General features: G+C 43.1%; 1 protein-coding gene across 2 annotated transcripts in view; it reads right to left on the bottom strand.

Moving 5' to 3' along the window:
* Nucleotides 1–1,449: 1,449 nt before the first annotated feature.
* The window catches only part of LOC112230894 (noelin), a 51,463-nt gene continuing 26,982 nt past the window's right edge, over nucleotides 1,450–25,930 (bottom strand). For both annotated transcript variants that reach the window (XM_024397258.1, XM_024397257.2), the window contains exons 2-6: nucleotides 23,539–23,688; nucleotides 19,452–19,607; nucleotides 17,135–17,354; nucleotides 11,475–11,581; nucleotides 1,450–3,858 (exon numbers count right to left, since the gene is read on the bottom strand). In XM_024397258.1, the coding sequence (XP_024253026.1) occupies nucleotides 3,184–3,858; nucleotides 11,475–11,581; nucleotides 17,135–17,354; nucleotides 19,452–19,607; nucleotides 23,539–23,688 (1,308 nt within the window). In that variant the 3' untranslated portion in view covers nucleotides 1,450–3,183. The remainder of the gene's footprint in view (nucleotides 3,859–11,474; nucleotides 11,582–17,134; nucleotides 17,355–19,451; nucleotides 19,608–23,538; nucleotides 23,689–25,930) is intronic.

Raw genomic sequence — 25,930 nt, 5'->3', positions numbered from 1 at the left:
TCATTGTAAAAATTTTTTGTCAATGATCAACACAAAATACTCTGTAATGTGAAAGTGGAAGAAAAATCGTTAATAAAAAAAGATGAATTAAAAATAAAACACAAATACTTGGATTACATAATTATTCACCCCCCTGAGTAAATATATGTTAGAATCACCTTTGGAAGCGATTACAGCTGTGCGTATTCTTGGGTAAATCTCTAAGAGCTTTGCAGACTGGGATTATTCAATATTTGCCCACTATTCTTTTCTAAATTCTTCAAGCTCTGTCAAGGTGTTCGGGATCATGTGTAGACAGCTATTTCCAAGCAGATTTAAGTCAAAACTGTAACTTGGCCACTCAGGAACATTCACTGTCTTCTTGTTTAACAACTCCAATGTAGATTTGGCCTTGTGTTGTAGGTTATTATCCTAGCTGAAAGGTGAATTCGTCTCCCAGTGTCTGTGTAAGGCAGATTGAAGCAAGTTTCCCTTTTGGATTTTGCCTGTGCTAAGCTCCACCCCATGATTTTTTTATCCTGGAAAAACTCCTGTCTTTGCCAATATAAAGTATACCCATACCATGATGCATCTACCACCTTGAAAATAAGGAGGCAGTTACTCACTGATGTATTGTTATTGGATTTGCCCGAAACATAAGGCTTTGTATTTAGGCCAAAAAGTGTATTCCTTTCCCATTTTCTTTCAGAGTTATTTTAGTCCCTTGTTGCAAACAGGATGCATTTTTTGGAGTATTTTTATTATGTATATTTGTATTCTTCCCTTCACTCTGTCATTTAGGTCATAATTGAGATGTCACTACAATGTTGTGGATCCATCCTCAGTTTTATCCCATCACACCCATTGAACTCCGTAGCTGTTTTAGAATCAAGGTGACATCCTTGAGCTGTTTCCTTCCTGTCCTGCAGCTCAGTTCAGAAGGATGACTGTATCTTTGATGTGTCTGGGTGGTTTAATACATAATCGAAAGCATAATTATTAACTTGGCCATGCTTAAACAGATAGTCAATGTCTGATTTGTTAGTGTTACCCATCTACCAATCACTGCCCTTCATTATGAGCCTTTAGAAAACTTGCTGGTCTTCGTAGTTGAATCTGTGCTTGAAATGCAATGATTGTGTAGTTAAGTTACTAGTTGAACTACATGTGGTTCACTACTCCCCACCACTGATTCTGCAACACCTGTCCACATACGGGAAATTATATACTGTAAATTATCTCCATTTAGGGAATAATCTTTCTCGAACTTTTATCTGAAGCAGAATACACTCAAAAAACATGACTTTAGAGTAAGACCCATGAGGTGGTCTTGCAGTCAGTCACATGCACAGAAACAGCAGCCATAACCTGGGGTCTGCAACCTGTGGTTCTGCGTGGCTCTTCAATTCCCCCTTTTGTGGCTCCATGGCGCTCAATAATTTTGTCATTCAGACTGTGTGAGGCATCAGCTCGGAACAAAGATTCTCTGTTTATTGACACAAACCATTAACTATCTCATCTCAGGTACAACACACATCCAGCAAAAGCGCAAACAGAGTGAAAAGCCATTGTCCTCTGCGATGGGATTTACATTTAAACAGCATTATTCTTTTGTTGGTGGGTGGGAGGGGAGATATACATTTAACATCATTACCCTCGACTAAGAGGGATACTTCAAACAGTAGGCTGATGATGGTTAGGTTGAAGCCATAGGACTGAGCCCAGGTCTCCTGGATATATTACGTGATACATTCTATAATTTTTCTAATCTTCTGAAATATATCAACTGGATATGAGCTAGGGTTCTCCCACGCATGTCCCAACTAAACACAGACAGAGAAGCAAAGCCGGTGCCAACAGTTAGGGGGTGATACAAGAACATTACCCCCCCCGCCCCCCCAAAAAAAAGATCTGATTGGAAGAAAAAAACCATTCTATAAACAAACAAGTGATAAAGCAAACAGCTTTGTAACTCCCCTCCCCTGAAATCCCAAAGGTACCTACACTAACCCTTTACCCATCCCCTTCTTCAATAGGTACAGCATAATACAGCACAACAACGTTCAGAAGGTAGCAGACGAGAATGGTAAAAAAAACACTCATGCAAATCAAGGCTGTTTCACACGGAGTCACAAACACAGGAAAGTCTTCAACCGGGGATTCCATCCAATAGGCGCGTCTTAGCGCAGTCGACAATTCGGCTTTTAGAGGCAAAGTTCGCGGAGATTGCGTCTATGGAAAAGCTGCAGATGTCGGCTCAATCAATTTACCTTTAAATGTCAAGTGCGTTACTACGCGGCTCTGATTGAATCCCGGCCTTCTTCTTGTACAATACAACAGTTCGCCCCAACAGTCAGTGCTTTCAGGGACTGTATTCAAAAAGTGAGTGCTGATTTCGGATCAGATTTGCCCTTCAAACATAATGCATAAGAGAGGGGACCAGATTCTAGATCAGCACTCCTACTCTGAGACTCTTGGTAAATACAGGCCCAGGTCTTCTCATGGATGTTGATGTTGTTGCTGTTTACTTGTTTACAGACTTCTTTATTTGCTACTGAATGGATAAAAGTGTGTGTGACAGACTGTGGTCATAGGCTCAGTGGTCATCTGGACATAATATCTTCCCACAGTTCTCCAAATAATGTCCTAGTTCTAACCGTTTGACCAGGTCCTCCTCTGTTTTCCCCTTATCTGTTCGAGGGGCGAGGTTCTCCCTCTCTGTCTGAGGGGCCAGGGGGTCCTGGTTGGCAAACAGTTAATAACCAATCCCATAGTCCATTGCTAGGACCTCCCTGACCCTGAGATAAGTCCAGGAAGGAGGAAGGAGGTACAGTCCATCCAGAGACAGACACAGAGCCACCAAGACAATCTTCTACGATAGTTACTATTCATGATTAAAAAAGGCGTGATGTTTATTTGGCATCTGTTCTTTTCAGTCCAATATATCATTTTGATCTCTAGATGTATCATGTTTCTTTCCTTCTTAGCAAACAGTTATCTTTTTAATTCCAATAGATAGTGCACATTCATCTACGTTGCAGTTCAGGTCACGTTTAATCTAATCTCTCGTAGTACAGTTTTACAATATACTATATATGATACTCTTTCCATAAAGTCTCCCATAGATATATGTTCATATATAGAATGATCTCTCTCTTTCTACTGTGTGTATATATTATATTGTATATAGTCCTGCCTCTGTGGTTACAGTTCCTGTGAGCTGATGACGTGGAACAGTGTGACGTTGTACAGAACCTGGTGTCCGTTGTTCCAGGCGTAGAGCGCACGGTCCCGAGGGTTGTAGTCAAGCATGGAGATATGGGAGTACTTGTTCTGGAAGGCGATGTCTATGTACTCGTACGTGGAGGAGTTAGTGCTGTAAGCGTAGTACACCTTGGTCCCTCCAGAGTAACCGTTGGTAACATAGAGAGTACCGCAGATCATGAAGGCTTCGCCGGCGCTCCTCTTGGGGTGGTTGGTGGTCCAGCTCTTGATGATCTGCAGCGTGCTAGGATTCAGCTTGCTGATCACGATGTTCCCTGCGTTCTGATTGGTGGCGTAGACGGCCCACAGCCCGCCCTCGTCCACCATGAGGTCGATGTCGGAGTGGCCGCCCCAGGCGTAGTGATACATGTTGTTGTAGCCGGCGTTGTCCAGCTGCCGGGACTTGCTGATGGTGGAGGTTTTGAAGTCGAACTTGATGATGACGTGGCTCTGGAACTTGTTGAAGTAGATGGAGCCGTTGTAGACCACCTGACCTGTACCGGACCATGGGTGGGGGAGGCGGTGAGACGTGAAGTTATCTGTCATCATGAAATCCGCCATGGACTTGTACTCCCGCACAAAGCGGTTGTTGTGGTAACCATCCATGTACCACACCTAAAAGACAGAACAGATGAGAAGGAAGAACAGAGGAACCATTAACACAGAGCAACTTTATAATACAAACAAGATAAAACACACCCTGCAGTCCTTTTAAAACCCTCATATCAAACTCTTCAGTGCACCATTATGTAGATGGGAGCCATATAAACGTGTGGACCACAGAAAGCCTCATTAAATCGGAGCCTCAGCTCAGAGCGGAGCGGGAAGCAGTGTTCCTGCCTCCTGATGGAGCAGACCAAGACGAGATTGTGAATACAAACAGTCAGGAATGACAGGCAGCTGCAGGCCGGGATCGGGAATGAGCCTCTTGGGAAAAATGCGGATTATTCCAGATAAAATGCTCATCTCAGCTGCATTCTCCCTATGGCTCTTAGGAGAGAAAGAGAGAGAGAGAGAGAGAGAGAGAGAGAGAGAGAGAGAGAGAAGAGAGAGGAGAGAGAGAGAAGAGAGAGAGAGAGAAGAGAGAGAGAGAGAGAGAGAGAGAGAGAGAGAGAGAGAGAGAGAAGAGAGAGAGAGAGAAGAGAGAGAGAGAGAAGAGAGAGAGAGAGAGAGGAGAGAGAGAGAGAGAGAAAAAAGAAAGAGAAAAAAGAAAGGGCCTCTGTTGTGATCAATCACATCTAATCTGTCTTCCTGGTACTATTAGAACACATTACACATGGTCTCACAGATGTAAACGATACATAGCACATCTTTTCTGGTCCCACTTAGCTACTTTGTCTTTCCCTACTGTCTCATACTCTCTCTCATACACCACCTTGCCACTCACAAGCAGTACATTGTAAAATTAATGGAAAGTTTGTGGAATTTCTCAACCCTTCTTGCAGGCCTGATACAGCCTATGAGTTTCTGGCCACTGTATAGAGCCTTATGATATACATGTAATGATTAAATAATAACGATAACATTAGTCTAGAAACTCGCTTAGTGAAGGCAACAGGACTGAACATTTTACTGTTACTGTCACTAACAAATGCATTCATGGTTTGTATCTCTACAATTCAATCGAAAAGGCAAGGTACACTGGGAAATTATTGGAGGTGTGGCTTAGTGGTGGCGTTACATTTAAGTATACCTTACTCAAAAAAACATTTGTTTTACTCATATGAAGGTAGTGCAGCTCACTTCAGCTATTTAAGTTTCTTAACTTATTTTTGTTTGGTTGTCATGGATATTCTAATCAATAATGAGGAGAGACAAGGTCAATCACCAATCAGGAAATTACTTTATTTAAACCTTATTAATAAAGGAGCATAGAGTAATTGCTTCTACAATAAAGAGGCTGGTCGACTCCACACATTTGAGTGTTGTGGCGAGTAGCTCTGACATACAAAGTATGCAAAATATGTTTTCTAGCAGATACACCCTCTTAGTCTACATGACAAACAACAGATGTATGGAATGGGTCACAAGGTGAGAAAGGAGTACCCCCCAGCCAGATAGCATTTGTTATGAAGACGGTTTTAATTGTACAGAGTTAGGCCCCTAAGATCTCGTCCCTGGTACTTCACAGTACAGAAACACCAACTCATTCTATGGACTAAATCAATTGTAAAGTCCTGTGGTGAGTCAGCCTCTGGGTCATACAGTATCCCAGGATAGGTGCAACATCAGAGATGACGTATAATGGTTCCAGACACTACCCCACACATCTTGTCTCAGACCTTCTCTCCCCCAAGGCAAAAGGAGGAAGTGACTGGTGCACAGACATTGTGGAGACAAGTAATTGGTTCCCCATCAAGCCATCCCTTCACATGGTTTAAAATAGGTAAAGACATTCACACATGAAGACAATGTTCCCTCCTGTCCTCTTATCTTTCTGATATTGTGCATAGCACCAGAGACATGTGATAGACAAGCCTGACTCCTACGCTCTCTGGACCCCAGGTGACTGAGGTCCATATGAGGGGTGAAGTGCAACTGCCAACACCAGAGTCCGAAGGGATACATTCTAATAACAAGAGTTCAACAGTTCAATTATATAAGCATATTATACAGATAAGACATCTTAATTATCTATATTACCGAGCTAATTAGGATTCCTCCACCACAAGATGTTTGAGAAGCCAAATGTTTATATCCCAGGTCAAACTCAATGTTTATATCCCAGGACAAATTAGCTAGCAACAGCAATCTAGTTAAATAGGACAAATTAGCTAGCACGTGCAAGCTAGCTAGCTAAATTGCCAATGTTTAGTGCTTTTTGACCTGTCCCCAAATGAATGTAATTGTTTCAGAGTTTGTTTTGATATTTTAACATGCATGTTGTGATCGCGCTTGGTGTGGGGGGACAAAATAAATTTATTCACGATGGTGCACGATGGCGCACGCATGCAGCCGGTTTTTGTTTCGTGTTAGGTTTAGGGAAAATAGGCTTTCGAATAGGAATCAATTATTTGGTCCCCACAAGGATAGTAAAACAAACATGTGTGTGTGTGTGTGTGTGTGTGTGTGTGTGCATGATCTGAGTGAGGGTAATGCAATGTTGTAAAGCACTTAGTCTGATCTTCCAGTAGCAACAGGAGTGAAACACAGTACCAAGGTCATGAAATCATTACCTTAATGGAGCTGGGCTTACCATGTTGATGGATGGCTGAAGTGTGTGTGTGTTTGTGTGTGTGTATATATATACTATATGTTTGTGCGTGTGTCTGTGTGTGTGTGTGTCTGCATGTGTTTGTGTGTGTCTCAGCCAGTATTGTGTCGAGACCACCTAAAGCGAGACCGAGGCAAGACTGAGACCAGGAAAATGCAAGTCCAATTCAAGACCATGATTGCAATTTTGTCAAATCAACACATAAGAGTTCAAAATGTCCAGTATTTCTGTGTTCATATTTCAGAACAACATATGGATTCTTTAGACATTCAGAATAGTGAATAAATGCATGCTGAGGGAAAATAGAGCCACTCTACAAATTATTACTAACCCAAACACAGTGGGGAACAATGGGCCTTCTGCTCATTCAGAGAAGGGCTAAGGATTTCTAAATTAATGATTATAATAATAATAATCAATAATTATAATATTATTTTCAATGACGCTCTGATTTAATCTCTTCAGTTAAAGAAAGGGTTAACACTGCTGGTCTCTGGGAAGATACACCTAGCTAGCTAAGTCAACCATTGGATAGTCCATCTAAAGCTAGATAAAGCCATGTGCCATTCAAGTGTATTAGGGCAACATTTTGGAGTGACAGTGGAATCAACCAATCACATTTTGACTTCATGCGTGGGACCGTTTTTCAAAAAACTTAAGGAAACTTCTGCCTTTTTGAAGGTCAAGAGGTCACTGCGTAATAGCGAGCAGTAGTTTTCCCATGGTCAAGCTAGCTAGCTTTTGTTGTCGGCTAGTTTGCAGGAGGATGCAGCAGGTGTTTTGAAAGAGGATGTCGTTGCTAATCCCTTTTCAAGAATAACTTTCAACAAGAAGTTAAGTTCCAAATCATCTGGTGAGTGGAACTGTGTTTTTATTGCAGCGTGTTTGCTGTTGTTAGACATCTCTTTGAAAATAATTTGTGTGAAACATTGTTGCATTTTAAGTGAAACTGAAAGCAGTTTAGCAACATGAAATTTTATTAAAAGCTGTTCATATACACTCCCTGGCAGAATATGACACTTTAAAAACATTTTCTGACAAGCGACCACCTAAATATGGTAATTTTCACATTTTCATAAATTCATAGATGTTTAGGAATGATGTATACTAAGGCATTTGTGAAAATTCTATAGTAATATAGAGTGGGAAAGCGGCCTTGCATTTGGACAATAGACACTGCAGTAAATAAACTAAATAGAAACATGTCTTGTCCAGGACCAGACTATACACAGACCAGTGTGCTGTAGCCAATCAGAGCCACAGTAGGCCTTTATACAAAAAAAGCCATTTGTCACACGAACCTGCCATCATTCACTTTGAACTGGACTGTGTGTTTACAGGCAGTTACAACAGTGCGACTTTAGATCATTAGAACACATTCACCATAAAATACATGTGAATGGATTTCTGCAAATACTGTATGTAAACACCACAGGAGTCTAACATTTGGGAATTTTACAGTCCTGTTGATGAAACAACCATGAAAAGGTAGTCTCTCTCTCTCTCTCTCTGTTATGCACATCATCAACAACAACAAGATCAACAACTAATGCTAGCCAGAGCAAGATGAGCGAAATCTAACGAAGGAACATTAGATAAACCCTATCAAACTTTTTCAGCTAGCTGACTGTCACAATTCCAATGATAAACAGTGGGGAATTGTAGCCTCCTCGTCCTTCTGCAGCTTGACTGCCAACGCAGTCTTGTCCCCAACCAAGCACCCAAGCTAACTGGCTAAAGTTGTCTAGCTTGCTAGCTAGCTACTTCCAGACACCTCACTCTGACTATTTTACTCATCGTAGCAGAGCTGGATAGGCTGTTTACATGTTATCTGGAGAATGTTAAAAATAACTTTTTTTGCCTATGTTTATTGATACCGGTCATACTCAGTGGATGTTGCGCGTTCGAAAATTAATCAGTTGTTCTGCGCTCTGGCACACGCAGACGAGAGTGCTCTGAAATCGGAGCAGATAGCCAGAGTGAATTTGCGAACGCAAGAGATATGCTAACTGGATAACAGTTGTCCAAGTTCTTGCTAGCTAACAAAATGACACCTGTATCTCTAGCTGTGTATAGCCACCAAAAAACGATATGAGGGGAAAAAGTCAGTCACTCATCCAATGGCATGAATTCCTCCTAGCAGCTAGCTAGCTATCTACAGTAGCTAACGTTAGGCTACGTGTTTTTAGTTTGCTACATAAACATAAACTTAGCAAAAAACACTGGCAACTGGGTTTATTTTCAGCAAACTCAACATGTGTAAATATTTGCATGAACATAACAAGATTCAACAACTGAGACATAAACTAAAGAAGTTCCACAGACCAGTGACTAACACTTGAAATGGAAAAATGCGTCCCTGAACAAAGGGGGGGTCAAAATCAAAAGTAACAGTCAGTATCTGGTGTGGCCACCAGCTGCATTAAGTACTGCAGTGCATCTCCTCCTCATGGACTGCACCAGATTTGCCAGTTCTTGCTGCTCTTCCACCAAGGCCCTGCAAGTTCCCGGACATTTCTGGGGGGAATAGCCCTAGCCATCACCCTCCATTCCAACAGGTTCCAGACGTGCTCAATGGGATTGAGATCCGGGCTCTTCGATGGCCATGGCAGAACACTGACATTCCTGTCTTGCAGGAAATCACACACAGAACGAGCAGTATGGCTGGTGACATTGTCATGCTGGAGGGTCATGTCAGGATGAGTCTGCAGGAAGGGTACCACACGAGGAAGGAGGATGTCTTCCCTGTAACGCACAGCGTTGAGATTGCATGCAATGGCAACAAGCTCAGTCCGATGATGCTGTGACACCGCCCCAGACCATGACGGACCCTCCACCTCCAAATCGATCCCGCTCCAGAGTACAGGCCTCGGTGTAGCGCTCATTCCTTTGACGATAAACGCTAATCCGACCATCACCCCTGTGAGACAAAACCGCGACTCGTCAGTGAAGAGCACTTTTTGCCAGTCCTGTCTGGTCCAGCGACGGTGGGTTCGTGCCCATAGGCGACGTTGTTGCCGGTGATGTCTGGTGAGGACCTGCCTTACAACATGCCTACAAGCCCTCAGTCCATTCTCTCTCAGCCTATTGCGGACAGTCTGAGCATTGATGGAGGGATTGTGCGTTCCTGGTGTAACTCGGGCAGTTGTTGTTGCCATCCTGTACCTGTCCCGCAGGTGTGATGTTCGGATGTACCGATCCTGTGCTGGTGTTGTTACACGTGGTCTGCCACACGATCAGCTGTCCGTCCTGTCTCCCTGTAGCTCTGTCTTTGGCATCTCACAGTACGGACATTGCAATTTATTGCCCTGGCCACATCTGAAGTCCTCATACCTCCTTGCAGCATGCCTAAGCAACGTTCACGCAGATGAGCAAGGACCCTGGGCATCTTTCTTTTGGTGTTTTTCAGAGTCAGTAGAAAGGCCTCTTTAGTGTCCTAAGTTTTCATAACTGTGACCTTAATTGCCCACCGTCTGTAAAGCTGTTAATGTCTTAACAACCGTTCCACAGGTGCATGTTCATTAATTGTTTATGGTTCATTGAACAAGCATGGGAAACAGTGTTTAAACCCTTTACAATGAAGATCTGTGAAGTTATTTTGATTTTTATGAATTATCTTTGAATGACAGGGTCCTGAAAAAGGGGAGTTACTTTTTCTGCTGAGTTTATATGCTAGTCTATTAGCCACGTTTTGACTGACTTGTGATCATTGATTGTATTGGCCTTAGTTACATTTGTCCATTTTTGTCCAGAATATTGAGTCATTGAAACTGAAACAGTGCATCCCAAATGGAAGCAGCATGTACCAAGCCAGCTGTGATTTACAACCTGATAGCAACATTTTTGGGATTACCAAGACATTTATTGGTGAATTATATTTATCATGCATTGAACTGCATCCATCTATTCTGCCAACAATGCCTTAGTGTACGTCATGGAACATTGAGTCAAGTATAACCTATTTTTAAAGTTTCTTATAAAGTTTGTTTTTGTAGCATAAACTGGTCATTTGATATTTTTGACTGATATAATGATTGTTTGTTTGTTTCATATCTGCATAGTTGTTAAAACACTGTCAGTGGGAGTGGCAAAGGTTGAGAGACAAGCGTCCTCAGCCAGCAACACTAACGTGTCAGAGGAAACACCATCCAATTGGCGACAGTATCAGTGTGCAGGCGCCAGGCCCGCCACAGGAGCCGTTAGAACCTGATGGGACAAGGATATCCCGGCCAGCCAAACCCTCCCCTAACCCAGACGACGCTCAGCTAATTGTGCGCTGCTTCATGGGTCTCCCGGTCGCGGCCGGCTGCGTCACAACCTGGGATCGGACCCGTGCCTTAGACCGCTGCGCTACTCAGGAGGCTGTCTACTTTAAACTGTAATTCACTGGTTACTTTGTGTGATAAAAGTGAAATGTGTTTTTTGCAATGGTAAGTAATAGTTGTACATTTAGATTGGGAAATAGTTAATGGTTGTGTTTTTGTATTCTGATGATTGGTACCTACTGGCTTATTATGTTGAGGTTTATGGACTGCTTATCCTTTAACATCATGCTGTGTGTGACTACTGTCTTTCCATCGGCCCTATGCAGTGTTGTAGTGGTACCTGGAGAAGTGGGAATACTCTAATTTTGCCAGAAAATTCCCAAACGGCCTGCCCAGCAATGGAAAGGCACCCTGTGTGAAAGATCCTATGTTTTCCTATGGTTTTCTTGTTTGTCTTTCGAAAGATTTTTCAGATTTTCAAAAAAATGTTGATGGTCTAAGTCCACAACAATGTTTAAACCACATCAATCTGATTGGGTGGGGCTGTAAAGGCCTGGCTCCCCAGTTGGTGGGCCTCGATCCACCCAGGCCCATCCATGTCTACGCCCCTGATGCGGACTAAACTTTTTCAATACCTGGTTGCATATCCATTGTTGCCTTAGTTAGCATTTACTGGTAGATATCATGAATTGATATGTCTTTCCTACCCTACCGGCTTTCTAAATAAATGTGATTGATTGTCTGTGTCTTACCCGTGTATCTCCCTCCGGTGCTGCAGGGTCAGTCATCCAGGATCCGAACCTGGATCCAGACGTCTTGATGGTGACAGGATCGCTGATGCCCGTCAACTTCCCACATGCTGTGAAGGAATAACGGACATAGAAATACCTCTCATAGATACAACATATACTTCTCATAGACTCAGCATTCAAGGGCACATCTGTATTTTTTTATATTATCTAGCGTACTGTAATAAAGAAAGCATGTTGTACTTGCACATTATAACATCATTTACAAAACATGCACCTGTAGCCTTCAATCACAAAAGGAGAACGGTATGTGTGTATTTTATTGCTGTGTGTGTCTATGTTGGTTCCTCCATCTGTCTGCCATCTTGAGAGAATAAAGGTCCTGTAATGGTCTTTGGTAGTCTGTGCTTATGTTTGTGTCTGTGTGTGTGTCTGAGGGATGGAGAGAGGGAGAGATTTCATTGTTATTCAAGTTGTGTAGGATTGTGTTGTTGCTCCTGCTTCCATTTGTTCTAAGCTGTGTGAGCGGAGCATGTCGTTAATTAGGCTTGATTAACACCTCAATGTGAAGATGACATATCTAGCTCTGAACGCTCGGCTGTGCCTCCCTCCCCAATGACAGCCAGGTAGTTGGACTAATGGGCTGTTATTTTGAAACAGACGGGGAACAACCTCGATTCTGTGGTTAGATCTTAATGTCAGCTAACGAGCAAACAGCTCAAACACACACTGACATTATTGTTCCTTAATTTGAAAGGCAGTATTTTGTTAAATTGACATAACACTTTGTTTTGACGAGGCAAAGGTGAATTCGATATAAATAAACTCATTTAAAAAAAATATCACTGAACTTGCTCTGTATGCTAATGGTAAAAAACAAATCTATACATTTAAAAGGTCTCATTTTCTCACTATATCTTCATTTCTGCTATCTGGTCCCGTCCCCAACTATACTCTCTCTCTCTCTCTCGCTGTCTCTATGCTTCTCTTGCCCTCCCTACCTTTATCCCTCTCTCCCTCCTTTTCCCATTCTCTCTCTGGCAATAAAGTGGTTATGAAATGCAATTATAGGATATATATATATATATATATATATAGAGAGAGAGAGAGTTTTTTTATATAGATTTCTGCTCCTTCTTTTACTTTTCCTTTCACCCTCACATGACCATCTTCATCTCTCACAATTTCTGTGACAACTCTGTTCCTTTTCTTCACAGTCACACTTTGAATGTTTTTGATGTGAAAACTGGATCATTTGTGTGTTTTAGCACATTGGTTATATAAAATAAAACATTTCATATATCAAGTAGAGAGGTATGCGTACAATGTGCACATTCCTGTGTGTTCCCTGTGTGTGTGTGTGTGTGTGTGTGTGTGTGTGTGTGTGTGTGTGTGTGTATTATTTGTCCATGCCCTCACGTGTATGGCTGTGACTATGACACCTCAGCATCTGCAGCAGCGAGACAAACGCGACATCACATGGGCAAACAAGCACCACTACCATCAGCCCCTTACATAACACTTCAGTGGGGGTACCAAACTATAGTAATAATCTGGACCTTTATTTCTTTATTAATTTCCTCTAATCGTTCCTATCTTTAGATTACCTTTTGGTCTGGACCTCTGGGAGAAATGTGCACATCGGGTCTAATCTAATCCCCTCTTGGCCTGAATATGGCTCCAGCCAACCAGAGCTAGACTAGGGGAAATCTAATGGAAATCACCACTAGACTATAACATTGAAATAACCCAAACACCATCAGTCAGTCATTGTGGAATGGAATGATGATTTGAGGATTATCGAATCAGTGAATGAACGTGGTCACACAAAAGAGGGAACAGCCTGATCCTAGTGTGAAGGGAACAGAGATATTTCAGAGAGAGAGAGAGAGAGAGAGAGAGAGAGAGAGAGAGACTGGTTTTTATTATCTTTAGGTTTTATATAGTGAGCTGGGGTCAGAAAGAAGGACTATAGGAGAGAGTAGGAGGATTGTCTACTGAGACAGAGATAAATAACAGAAGGCAAGAAAGAGAAAGGACAGCAGTGATAAAGAGGAAGAGCAATGATGTAATGTTTACACTTAGAAAAAAAGGGTACCAAATGGAAATTCGGCTGTCCCCATAGGATAACCCTTTTTGATTCCAGGTAGAACCCATTTTTGGTTCCAGGTTGAACTCTTTTGGGTTGCATGAAGAACCTTCTGTGGTTCTACCTGGAACCAAATAGGGTTCTTCAAAGGGTTCTCTTACAGCCGAAGGACCCTTTTAGGTTGTAGATAGCACCTTTTTTTCTAAGAGTGTAAATATAGAGACAATAGAAAAGAGAATGCGAGAGAGGGGGAGGGAGACGGAGCGTGATAGAGAAAGATGTAAGTGTCTGGGGGCTATGTGAAGCAGTGATAGGGGGCGAGATGTAGGTATAGCCGGGCTATGTGTAGCAGTGAAAGAGAGAGAGCTGTCGGTGCCTGGGGACCTAGGTGAGATTGCCTTTCTGCTCAATCCATCACTATGTGATGGTGTCGTTACACTCCCTGTGATGGCACACACGGGAGTCAGACCTGGGTTCAGAAACTAATTAAAATCTTTCACCCAAAAATAGTGTTTGCTTTAGCCTGCCTGGAGTGCCAGATGGCCGGGGCTGGCACTTTTGCAACTACTCTAGCTCAATCAAGCCCAGCTAAAGAATTTGAAAATATATATCAAATAGTATTTAAACCCAGGTCTGACAGGAGCTATTGCACGTTCGCCCTGTCCTACAGAACAAGGGACCTCACCGGCCCAACCGGAGCACTACAGGATGATTTATTTATTTGATTATATCCCTGTGAGATGCCATGTCCCCGTGATGGATGGCCATTGTGTCGCCAACGTCACAGCTACTGTTACTCTATCTGCCACAAAACAGCCTGAAGGAAAGGCCTTCAGCGATCCATTCTCTTTATCTCTCCCTCTCCCTCAGCTCTCTCTCTCTCTCTCGCTCTAGCTCTAACTCACCTTCCCTCTCTCTCTCTCGCTCTCTTTCTCTCCCTTTACCTCTCTCCTTCACTAATTCTCCATGCTCACTTATTCCCTATGCCCCTCTCCATCACTCCCTCATGTCTCTCCTTTCCGGAGTTGCCCTCTCTCTTTGTCAGTCGCTCTATGATTTAGTATTTTTTATTTATCTCTTATTCACTCCACTCTCTCTCTATCTCTCTCTCTCTCTCTCTTTATCTCCATCTCTCTCCCCTCCATTTGCTGTTTCGTGGTGCCAACCTAGTTGTTTACCCTGCTCAGGTCAGTCCTAAATTCCATTTAGTTATGTTTTTTCTGAGCCCAATGCGCTGTTTCTCTGGAGAGAAATTGAATCATTCACGAGAGAGTGGGACACTGGTCTGAAGGGAGTTATAGTTTTCATGAAGCAAATATTCAGCATAGTTCAGCGCAGAAACATGGTAGTTAACTACAACGACCATAATCCATTGTGCCTGTTTTTTTTACACTAGTGATGTACATTCCGAGTCTTTTCAGTGAGCCGGCTCATTTGGCACCGTTCACATAAAAGTGACAGCTCATTTGGCTCCCAAATGGCTCTTCGTTTTAAAAAAAACAAACATCTAGAACAATTTAAAAAAAAGGCAAATCTCTAATGTAAAGCCCAAAAGGTAGGCTACCATTATGTCAGATCATGAAATGAGAGTTCATTTCTTTTTACCTGGCAAAATGATTAGATGGCCTGTTTTAAGGCACTGACAAAATCGGCATGGACCAGGTTGATGCGCTCTCCCCACTATTTATTGTTTCTGCAGTGATGATTCACCCTCTAAGGGGAGATATTTTGTAACTTCTCTGAAGAAAAACGTTGTTTTGCGCTCAAAAAGCAGTAGCACGTATGGAAATCAGGGAGCCAAATGAACGGCTCTTTCACCGAAGGGATTCGGTTCCCGACGTTCACCAAAAAGAGCCTCACCAAAAACAGTCGTTCAAAAAGAGCCATTTGCAACCAAACAACCCATCACTAGGATACACTTTTATGCCTGCTGCGTTACCTTGGATACACACAGACCGCATGAGAGAGGAAAGTACACAGCACCATGAAGAGAGAGAGTGACGGGGACTAGTCAAATGATTTCGGGCAGACAGCCCTGCAGCATACTTAGGCAGGCTAGCCTACTTAGGCAGGCTAGCCTAGCCTACTTAGGCAGGCTAGCCTAGCCTACTTAGGCAGGCTAGCCTAGCCTACTTAGGCAGGCTAGCCTAGCCTACTTAGGCAGGCTAGCCTAGCCTACTTAGGCAGGCTAGCCTAGCTTACTTAGGCAGGCTAGCCTAGCTAAATAGGATGACTAAAGACAGTAGGCCTAGAGTATAGGGAGCAGAGAGAACATTGTCTGGCTGTTTGTCTGCCACTGCCTGAGCAGAGATCAGACTATTGACTTTTAAGGAATGAAAAAGAACCATCATCCAATAAAAAAAGGAAGTAATATAGATCCTATGTTTCTATTGATGTCTACCCAATGTGGACCTGACAGAGATAGTGGAATATTTTACAATGTTTTAGCAATTGAATGTTTTAGCCATTTTTGGCATTTCCTTTTAAGAGCGGTGAAATCATTTAATTTCATTGTTTGGTAACTACTGTATGCTGGGTGGACTGTCTCCTGCAGTTGTGTCTCATCCTCACAGAACTCTACATAGATAAGAGGCTTTGCACATGGATTGATCTCCTCGTGTGTCCCAAATAGCACCCGATTCCCAATATAGTGCCCTACTTTGACCAGAGAGCCCTTGGAGCTCTGGTCGAAAGTAGCGCACTATAGGTGTTACAGGAAAAAGGGAGCCAATTTGAGGACACAAGCTGTGAGTGACGACACCACGACCGGTGCTCGAATAATCATGTACTGGTAGTAAGCAGGGGGCCATCACTGTCAAATAAAGGGGGGGAACATGAAATAGAAAATGAGGGAGAGTGAGAGTGTGTAGGTTGCAGAGAGGAAGTAATGTGTGTGTGTTCAGCACACGCGTGACAGAATATGTTTACAAAAAAGTGAATCACACTTTAAAATTGGGAGTAGGTTGTGCATACAACTCATCTATGCTGTCAATCAAATGCACCTACACCACATTGGCTAAACAGAGGCTAGATTGGCAAACATATGGGATCCTGTTTTCTTAAAATGAGATCAAACAAAGGTGGGCCTATAGAGTATTGAGAAGCAGTTGTTTTGAAACACCTGTGTGGAAGATAGACATAATGCACAGATAACATGTATGTGATAGTTTTGTCCGCTCATGAGATCTCTGAAGAAGCTAAGGTGTGTTAAAAAAAGGGATTGTGTGTTTCTTTTCAGGTGTATCCATTGCGTACACTGTGTATCCATTGCGTACACTGTGTATCCATTGCGTACACTGTGCGCCTTGATGTTGAACATTTCTGAGGTGTGTACTACATGTGCCTGAAGCTCTCACTTTAGTCTAAAACTATAAAGAACTTGTCCATGAACACTGGAAGTGTGCAAAGGCTGTTTACACAGACAACCCAATTCTGATATTTCGCCCAATTATTGTCAAAAGAGCCTGTCTGATTGGTCAAAAGACCCATTATTTGGCAAAAGATCTGAATTGGTCTGCCTGTGTAAAACGCAGCCATAGCGTGTGAGTGTGTGTCAGAAGCTTTCTCCGCCTACCTAATTTTTGCATGCATGCTCGGAGTCTCTCCTCAAGATTTGACACTCTGGTGTGGAGTTCCTCGTAGTCATAGGCTCCCATCTCCTCCTGGAGCTCGCTTAGAACTGACGTCAGGTTCTGGACCTCTTCCTTAAACTGCAATACCAATTTGGCATCGGCCTTGTACTCCTCCAACACTGGTATCAACGGCCTAAGCTCCTCCATTTTCGCTTTTATGGCCTGAAAGGATTAAAATAAGCTGGGTTCAGTGTCATGCTTTTGGCGAACAAAAAATAAGAGACTCCAAAAAAGCAGCAAAAAAAGAAAAAGATAAAACACCTATCTGGCCCTGACTACTCTAGCCTTGCCTATCTTGACTCTCTGACAATACACAACTCTGTCACAGCACCCTGTTTGTTAGTGTGTGTGTGGGTGTACAGTGTTTGTACCTGTGTGTGTGTGTGTGTGTGTGTCTGAGGGAACAAACCCAGTGTGTGTTCCACCGTATCGGCGAGATAGCAGGAGGCTCCATCCTAATGGAGACGAGCCACTGCGTTAAACACAAGCTCCCAGTACACCAGGAAACAATTGGGAAAGCGCTTTATTGGTCATCATCGTTTAAAATGCAACATCTCCAAAAGGTTACATGCGTCGACATGTCACACACAACAAAGTGTCTGGGATTTTATCCTCACTAATGTTTGTAAGTACGTGGGAGTCTTCAGTGACCAAATATACATAGACAAAAAAAAAACTAAAGTAAAACAACAATAATCATAATCATCCAAACAACAATATCAATCATTGTAAATAACGAAATGTTTACTTTTGAAAACGCTTTTGGATGGAAAACATTGCAACAGTAACATGCAGGAAGTGACCAGTGGTGGGTAGATAGGTAGGTAGACTGGCTGGTTGGGAAAGGCGGTAGGTGGGGTTTCTTAGTAGTAGTACTAAAGGTGCTAAAGGTCAATCATAAACTATTTGATGCTCAGTACTGTGGTAGCCCAGTTCAGGTGGAACATGGGATTGACCTGCCTCTTCTTCTCTCTTTACATGTCCTAAAGTTAGCCCTGCAAGCAAGAAAATAACATACTTTTGACATCTAGCTCACTAACCTATCTAACAGATACAAAACAACACACACAGTAATGCACACACTGGATTAGAGAACATGTTAAACAGGCTTTGATTTTTGCATTCGTGATATGAAGGTGGGGGGCATGCATTGGAAATGTACACACGCCGAAAGGAGTGCAGGGGGTGGAAATTGTTGTTTCGCAAATTATCATCGACACGGCTGTTTATGTTGAGACGTACAATATGTACAAATGTGCTTTTCTGAGTGCCAGGAAAGTAACACCAATGTGCAGGTGTAGCTTAATGATTATGTGGTTTAAAAGGTGTAGTTGGTTAGCTATGACCTTACTGGTGGATCTACTCTTTCATTGATTAGTTAAATCAATCAATCAAAAAAGGGGTGCTAAACTTGGATTGTCGATAATCATTTAAAAGGAAGCAGTGGGAGGGAGGGAGGAAGGAAGGAAGGAAGGAAGGAAGGAAGGAAGAAAGGAAGGAAGGAAGGAAGGAAGGAAGGAAGGAAGGAAGGAAGGAAGGAAGGAAGGAAGGAAGGAAGGAAGGAAGGAAGGAAGGAAGGAAGGAAGGAAGGAAGGAAGGAAGGAAGGAAGGAAGGAAGGAAGGAAGGAAGGAGAGCTAAGCAATGAATTAATATCTGGTTGATGATAGTTTTTGCATGTGCCCACTGAATGGTCTAGAATCCCCCCAGTACCAGCTCATATACTATAATTCATTATTGTTACTAGTATTAGTGGCAGTGGTAGTTGTTGTTGTAATGGTTATTGTTGTGGAGAAAGAAGACTGTTTCTCGGTAAGAGAGATTCCCAAATGTTCCTATTCAAAAGTCTTAAGTCCCAATACAGTTCATTTTGACACATACTGATGCATTCAATTCTGAGAGCTTTTCCTAGAGAATATGAAAAGCACTCCAACTATAGAAGAAGGAAATATGCAGCACTCCAATGGTTCAATATCAATACTCATCCGTCAAACATGCATGGGTAATACATAAGTATTGAAATTGACATTTTTGGGAGTGCTCTCCATTGATTATCTGTGAAGGGCCCAGCACATCCACGACTTTGATTGAGAATGTCGTTGTTTATCATCTGATGCTGGACCATATCCAGAGTGGGCAGTGGGCACACACATAAACCAATCCATGGTGGATGGAGGTGGTTTTGATCAGATGAGTGGTGGTGGTGATGGCCCCTATAGCCCCAGCATGGTGGGTGTAGGTGTACTGGTCTGCTGCTGTACCTTGTATTGCTTGGCAGTGTTCTGCTTGTGGTTCTCCTCCACCTGTCTGAACTTGGTCTCCAGACCTCTCAGCTGCACCTCCATCTTCTCCACGTACTGCAGGTCTCTCTGTGTCCGCTGGTCCAGCACCTGGATGGACTGGGTCATGTTCTGGACCTACATAGGGGAGAACAGGGAAGACATGGAGATGGGTATGCCTACACTCAAAGTTGGCCACCGATTCTTCCATCCCAGAACATTGACTTGAATAGGATGCCCATTCTAGCAATTCTATTTCTATGGTCTGGGCTCAGAGTCTGACTTCTGCAGAGCACATCTTAGCTTTGTGAGCTCTTCATGCGTCAATCATACTTATTGGCAGCTCGAGCAATACTATGGACACTCACCAACTGTTCTGATACACTCTGGGTTATTTTGAGATTATCTTTACCATTTGCTAGCCAAAACAGCAGAAACCATGCATCATGAATACCACAAACATTTGGTAATTGTTCCTTCTCTAAGCACTGTACTGCAGGGTTTTCCAAATTGTGCCGCCCCCCACGTTTTGGCCCTAGCACTACACAACTGATTCAAATAATCAAAGCTAGATGATGAGTTGGTTATTTGAGTCAGCTGTGTAGTGCTAGGGCAAAAACCAAAACGTGCACCCAGGGAGGGGCCCCAGGACCGAGTGTGTAAATCCCTGCTGCACTGTATGTGCATTGAGCTGGCTTGCATCATCTGTCGTGTTGTTTGGCTAGTGTGCGGTGATGTAATAGTGACTCCATGGTGACTCCGTGGAGGTTTCCATGGAACTCAATAGTGGCTGACTGGTTCCCGGTTCCCATTCTTGTCTCATGAACAACAGGGTGGATGAGGATGGGGCCACAGGTGGGTGTGGGTGACAACCATCTAAACACAACCAAACACTTTTCTGTGAAACTTTTTTTAGGCACGTCAAGGCATTTCGAATTCCAATCCAAATGCATCACAGTGTTTAGATTGTACATACCAGAACACGTTAATTCGCTGTAACACTTTTTAAACGCAAGAACATGTTAATTCAGGACACAGTGTTTAGATTTGAAACACTTAACACTGGGGATGTTATTTTAACACTGTAGGTAGGGTGTAAAGCTGTGTTTGCATATTTGCCAGCATGCCTTTCAAATGAATGTAAGAAATACCCACCTACAGTATGACTGTGTTTGTTACTGAGAGGCACATGGTTGTTACATTCAGAACCTTCTACCCCTGAAGCCTTCGCGTGACTGCCTAAGTGAAAGTATTTCAATTGAATGTAAAAACCTTTATGACCATATTTAATACATTTCGTAAGGCAATCAGCTATCCTGGCCATTCGCATCTGAAAATCCTGACTCACAGGCTCCATAAAACCAACAAGTCAGTGAAGCAGTAAGTAATTACTATCAGAATCAAACCAGTGGGAGAATATCCAACAACCTGATTATCTTATCACCCACAACCTGCACTCAGAATGACTGCTATGATGGCGGACATAACAAAGACGATTACAGTACCTAAACCATCTAAACTGGAACAACCATCTCAGCAACGGGCGCGATAAATCAAAACCCTTAGTGATTGGATTAGTTTAGAAAATGTTGAGTTATTTATCTTTGTATAGTATAAGATCAATAGATATTAAGACAAACTGCTCTAAAAAAATCAACCTGCAACAAATCACGCTGAGAAATATATGATCGTGGCACCCTTCCCACGTCTTTTTCACTCCGAAAGAGTTAACGGAAATGAATTCAACACGAGTAACAAAAACACCATGCGATTGAAAAGTTTTCTTGAATCAAATGTCCTATTCACTTCGCTGAAATGTAGGTAAGGTGACAGACATTCCTAACACTGATCTGAATAAAAGTTATGGAACATCACTTTGTAATGACTAAAAGCACTCTAAACAGGATGATGGGAAAGTAAACACTAGTGTTTGAAATCGGATCATTTAGGAGATATACAGTAGGTGTTCTCCTGATTGGAAACTGACAGGAAACAGCTGACTATCATGTTTAATCTTGCATTTTAAACGCCTGTGTTTAAGATGAGAACACTTGTTGTCTAATCTAAATGCCTAATGTTGAAGTTTTAAACACTGACGTATACGTTAGGAAAGTGTTCACATGCTGCATGGTTTTACAGTGTAGCTACAATCAAAAATGCTGGGTTAAAAATAACCCAATGTGGATAAATATTGGACGTACAAATGTTGGGTTATTTTGAACCAGTCAGTTGGGTCACAAACAACCCATTGTTTACTTAAAGTTGGGTTGTTGATGCTGGGTTATTGAGCAATGATCCATCAGGTCAGATAAGAAAACTGGATGCGTGTCTTAGTATGGGCGTGGCTTTCATATTGTTATTTTTGGCCACCCGTGAGAGTAAATGTCATTCAGGTTCATCTGTTGTGTTTTATTGTTAATGCATGTTAAAGAAAACAATGCTAAATAACTAATGTGTGTTTGTTTTTTTACCCAGCATTTTTGCAGGAGTAAATTTGGGTCAATTTTGTGGAGCTGGTGCTGAACAAGTTAAGGCAGGGTGCTGAAGTAGTGTGTTGTCTTGGACTGCTGCTGGTATGTGTGGGCTGCTGTCTGTGGGTTATGTGGTGGTGGGGTAGTTGAATAATTCCATTGAAGTCTGTGAGGCAAGACTTGACAGGTCATTGGTTAGTGTTGCTTTGGACATGAAGTAATAATACAATGAACAAAAATATAATCGCAACATGTAAAGAGTTGGTCCCATGTTTCATGAACTGAAATAAAATATCCCAGAAATGTCCATATGCACAAAAAGCTTTTCTCTCAAATTTTGTGAACAAATTTGTTTACATCCCTGTTAGTGAAACTAATCCATCCACCTGACAGGTATAGCATATCAAGAAGCTGATTAAACAGCATGATCATTGCACAGCACCTTGTGCTGGGGACAATACAGGCACTCAAACATCTGCAGTTTTGTCACACAACACAATGCCAGAGGGAGCACACAATTGGCATGCTGACTGCAGGAATGTCCACCAGAGCTGTTGCCAGAAAATGTAATGTTCATCTCTTTACCATAAGCCACCTCCAAAGTCATTTTTAGAGAATTTGGCAGTACGTCCAACCGGCCTCACAACCACCGACCACGTGTAACCACGCCAGCCCAGGACCCCCACATCTGGCATCTTCACCAGCGGGATCATCTGAGACCAGACACACAGACAGCTGATGAGACTGAGTTTGCACAACCGAAGAACTTCTGCACAAACTGACAGAAACCGTCTCAGGGAAGCTCATCTGCGTGATCGTCGTCCTCACCAGGGTGTTGATTTGATTGCAGTTCTGCGTCGTAATCGACTTTAGTGGGCAAATGCTCCTCGACGGCCACTGGAGAAGTGATGAATCTCAGTTTCAACTGTACCAGACAGATGGTAGACAATGTGTATGGCGCTGTGTGTGTGAGCAGTTTGTAAACGTTGTGAACAGAGTGCCCAATGGTGCAGTGTGTTTATGGTATGGGCAGGCATAAGCTACGGACAACGAACTCAATTTGAAAGCACAGAGAAGCGCTGACAAGATCCTGAGGCCCATTGTCGTGCCATTCATATCAGCATGATAATGCACGGCCCCATGTCGCAAGGATCTGTACACAATTCCTGGAAGCTGTCCCAGAAATGTCCCAGTTCTTCCATGGCTTGCATACTCACCAGACATGTCACCAATTGAGCTTCTTTGGGATGCTCTGGATCAGTGTGTTCCAGTTCCCGCCAATATCCAGCAATTTTGCACAGCCATTAGTGAGACAAAGTGAGACAAAATTCCATAGACCACGATCAACATCCTGAACAACTTTATGCGAAGGAGATGTCACACTGCATGAGGCACACCAGATACTGGCTGGTTTTCTGATCCACACCCCTACCTTACTACAGACGCATACAATATCTGTATTCCCAGTCATGTGAAATCATAGATTAGGGCCTAATTTCTTTATTTCAATTGACTGATTTCCTTATATGAACTGTAACTCAGTAAAATCTTCAAAATTGTTGCATGTTGCGTTTATATATTTTGTTCCGTGTAGTTACCTTCTCGAGCAGTTGCCTCAACTGTTTGGTGCGGGCATCTCGTGAACACATGGACTGCTGCGGTGCCACCACGGTGCACACACACCTCCCCTCACTGTCCTGGGCTGAACTGTACACCTGCCACGACTCCTCTGGGTTCGCTGGCAACACCTGGAAGAAAGAGAGAGAGATAAATAGAGAGAGCAGGAGGGAGGGTGGGTAGGTGTTCGGGGAAAAATTCCATCCTCACCTGCTTTCTGACTGCATTGGCTTAGCGTGGCCACACATTTCAAACATACACTGTAGGCTTGTGGTCACATATAGCACCACTTGGAGTGGTGGAGCTGTGTTAAACCCTCAGTACTCTGTGTTTATTGTCTCTCCACAGTGGCACTTACATAATGTCTCTCTGTGGGATGCACACGAACAAAGGATTAAGCACGGGGACATATGGCCATGATGAGAACTGTTAAACTCCTCCAACCTCCCACCCCGCTCCATCCAATCATCAAATGCAAACAGAGGGGAACAGCAGCCAATCGAACTGGTCGAGACCTTGAAATACTCAAGATTGTATACATTATCAAAGTTATTGATGTCCAACTATTTTTTTTAAATATTTTTTAAATATTTTAACCCGTTTTCTCCCCAATTTCATGGTATCCAATTGTTAGTAGTTACTATCTTGTCTCATCGCTACAACTCCTGTACGGGCTCGGGAGAGACGAAGGTCGAAAGCCACACATCCTCCGAAACACAACCTTAACCAAGCCGCACTGCTTCTTAACACAGCGCGCATCCAACCCAAAAGCCAGCCGCACCAATGTGTCGGAGAAAACACTGTGCACCTGGCGACCTGGTTAGCGAGCACTGCGCCCGTCCCGCCACAGGAGTCGCTGGTGCGCGATGAGACAAGGATATCCCTACCGGCCAAACCCTCCCTAACTCAGACGACACTAGGCCAATTGTGCATCGCCCCACAGACCTCCCGGTCGCAGCCGGCTGCGACAGAGCCTGGGCGCAAACCCAGAGTCTCTGGTGGCACAGCTAGTGCCCTAGACCACTGCGCCACCCGGGAGGCCATGGTGTCCAACTATTTAACAATACAAGGATAAGGTGTGAAATTGTCAAAATTAAACAATGAACACAGTACAATCATGTTCACATTGAGACAGGGCAAAGCTGGGTATGCAGAATCCTACAAAGCTTGAGAGGTCATCAAAGAATGTGGTGCTGATCTCACAACCAATTGACCACAATCTGATAGGGATCTGACAACGGTGTTGATGTGACATGTCTCTATCCTTGTCCCTGAGTGATTGACCAGCTGAGGCCCACACTCAAACAAATGCTGGGTTAAAAACAACCCAGTGTTGGGTAAATAGTGGACAGACAACACGTTGGGTTATGTTTGACCCAGCCAGTTGACTCACTTAGTTGGGTTACTGAGCTATGATCCACCGGGTCAGAGCAGAAGACTAGAGGCATGGCTTAGTCGGGGCATGACTTACAGATAGTAATTTTTTTTAGTAAATGTCATTCCAAGTTAATCTGTTCTGTTGTACAGTCAACACATGTTAAGGTTGAGCACGGACACTTTTGTAGGCCGACGGCCTGGGCTGACAGAACACTACCAAATCAACATCCCCTGTTACTCTTCTGCAGTAAAATCTTGTAATGCCAAGTACCTCTCTGCAGCTGCCACCACAACGTTTATGTTCTGTGACTCACGTTCCATTTCTGCTGTACAGTTGATAACCATGGCTGCCAGGTTAAAAACTCAGCAGGACAGACAGTGTCTTCTCTGTTTCACCACGCTCTCCACTGGGTCTGCGTCGCACCAAATGGCGGGCGTCACATACACCTGGAATCTTCCATTTCAGTTGATCCTCCTCAGCACTTAACACCATCACTCCTTTTAATGGCACCCTGCTCCAAAGAGCAAAGCAAGTCATAGTTATTGTCCCAATGTGCGTGGCTGTGTGCGCCCGCGCCCTCTGGACAGAAGAAATGCAAAAAAATCATCACGAGTCCTCTTCAAGTTCCTTTCACTGACTCTTCTTCTTCTACTTTGGGATTGGGTTGGCGGTTCGCATCCAACTTCTAGTTGCATACACCGCCACCTACTACTAACTTCCGGTAATACAAAATTGGGGGGAAAGGAAAATGACCCTGACAATTATTAGCCCTCGCTAAAAAAACACTACCCTAATTCCATTATTTAACCCTATCTAATCCTCCTCCAGGCCAAAGGTCTGGGAGGAAAGAACTACCTATCAACACCCCCTGCAAATCTTTTGCAGTAAAACCTCACAAACCCAAGGACTTCTCTGCAGCTGCCACTACAACCTCAAATTCTCTGTGACTCACGTTGCATTTCTGCGGTTCAGTTGACAACCACGTCTATGAATGC

This window comes from Oncorhynchus tshawytscha, linkage group LG33, assembly GCF_018296145.1.
Source record: "Oncorhynchus tshawytscha isolate Ot180627B linkage group LG33, Otsh_v2.0, whole genome shotgun sequence".
NCBI classification, from domain to species: domain Eukaryota; kingdom Metazoa; phylum Chordata; class Actinopteri; order Salmoniformes; family Salmonidae; genus Oncorhynchus; species Oncorhynchus tshawytscha.
Note: the sequence above shows the minus strand (reverse complement) of the source record. Positions and strands in the feature narration are given on the sequence as shown.